Source organism: Chondrus crispus, genomic scaffold, assembly GCF_000350225.1.
Source record: "Chondrus crispus Stackhouse genomic scaffold, scaffold_13, whole genome shotgun sequence".
NCBI classification, from domain to species: domain Eukaryota; phylum Rhodophyta; class Florideophyceae; order Gigartinales; family Gigartinaceae; genus Chondrus; species Chondrus crispus.
In genome coordinates this window covers 328,795-329,923 of record NW_005179004.1, presented here as the reverse complement: position 1 = coordinate 329,923, position 1,129 = coordinate 328,795, and the positions used below count along the sequence as shown (strand labels likewise).

The following is a 1,129-nucleotide window of genomic DNA, read 5'->3' as shown; positions in this document are numbered from 1 at the left end:
AATAGTATAGTATGAAAGATTGGATAATTGCAATTGTGGGGGGTAGAGACTCTCTACCCCGCACAATTGCAACATCGTATTATTGCACATCTCTCTACTAGAGAGGTATGCAATAATGTTGCTACATACTCTCGAAAAGTATGCGGAGTAGTCAAATAGAGTGCAAAATAAGTTGCGCTAAATCGGGATGATTTGCGGAATCTGCAGCTCAAATTGAGATATCATGCGCACATTTCACCTCAAGTTGAGATGAGCGATGCATATTGCACCCTAAGAGCATCTCCAGCGGGCAACAGCCTAAATCATCAATTTTTTTGTAAATGTGTATTGCGGTGACTGGCGCAGCCAAATTTGGCATTTCAGATATTTGAAAAAGGGAATGCATCTCCACCAACAAGGCGAAATCTACGCAAAAAGGGGTGGATCTGTTCTGGGGCTGCATGAACCCCCCCTTCCCTCGCCACGACCTCCCCGAAATTACCTCCCCCACCACCTCTCTATCCCTCTTTCTCCTGGTCCGCACCCCAGCCCGCAAGCCACCTCTCTATCTCCACCACCCACCACCCCCCACTCCAAATCCCTCGCCCCCTGGAGAGGGATTTGGAACTGGTGCAGCAGTCTACGGCGGTGTTGATATGCGTGGGGGACCGGACGCTGGTACTACAGCACCTGTCGATCCCTGCGATCGAGAACCTAGCGAGGGCGCGCGACGGGTTCGACACGCTGGACCTATCCGACAACATGATCACGACGGTGGAGGACACGTTCTCGCCGTTCCCACGTGTAACGACGATGCCCCTGGGCGGTAACCGGATCGCGCGGATCACTGGCCGGCTCGCGCAGTCGCTGCCAAACCTGCGCACGCTGGTGCTGACGGGGAACCGGATCGCGACGGTGGCCGACTTCAACCAGGTTGAGCTGCGGCGGCTGCGGCGGCTGTGAGTGCGCAGCAACGCGGTGTCGCGCGCGCATGGCCGAGCAGCTGCCGCAGCTGGAGCTGCTGGATTTTGGGCACGTGCGGGCGAGCGGCGGCGGCGTGCCGAGGGAGAAGGCCAACGGCGACGTGCGCGAGAGCGGCGGGGCAAAGGGCGTGAGAGGGCTGTCGCAGGAGCAGCGCGAAGGCGTGGGC

General features: G+C 57.5%; 1 protein-coding gene across 1 annotated transcript; it reads left to right on the top strand.

Annotated features, from left to right (window-relative positions):
* Nucleotides 1–443: 443 nt before the first annotated feature.
* CHC_T00010231001 (similar to U2 small nuclear ribonucleoprotein A) lies at nt 444–809 on the top strand (the record flags this gene model as incomplete). The annotated part of the gene is made up of 1 exon (XM_005713430.1): nt 444–809. A coding segment is annotated over one exon (366 nt), but the record flags the coding sequence as incomplete, so codon positions are not given.
* Between the last annotated feature and the right edge of the window lie 320 nt (nt 810–1,129).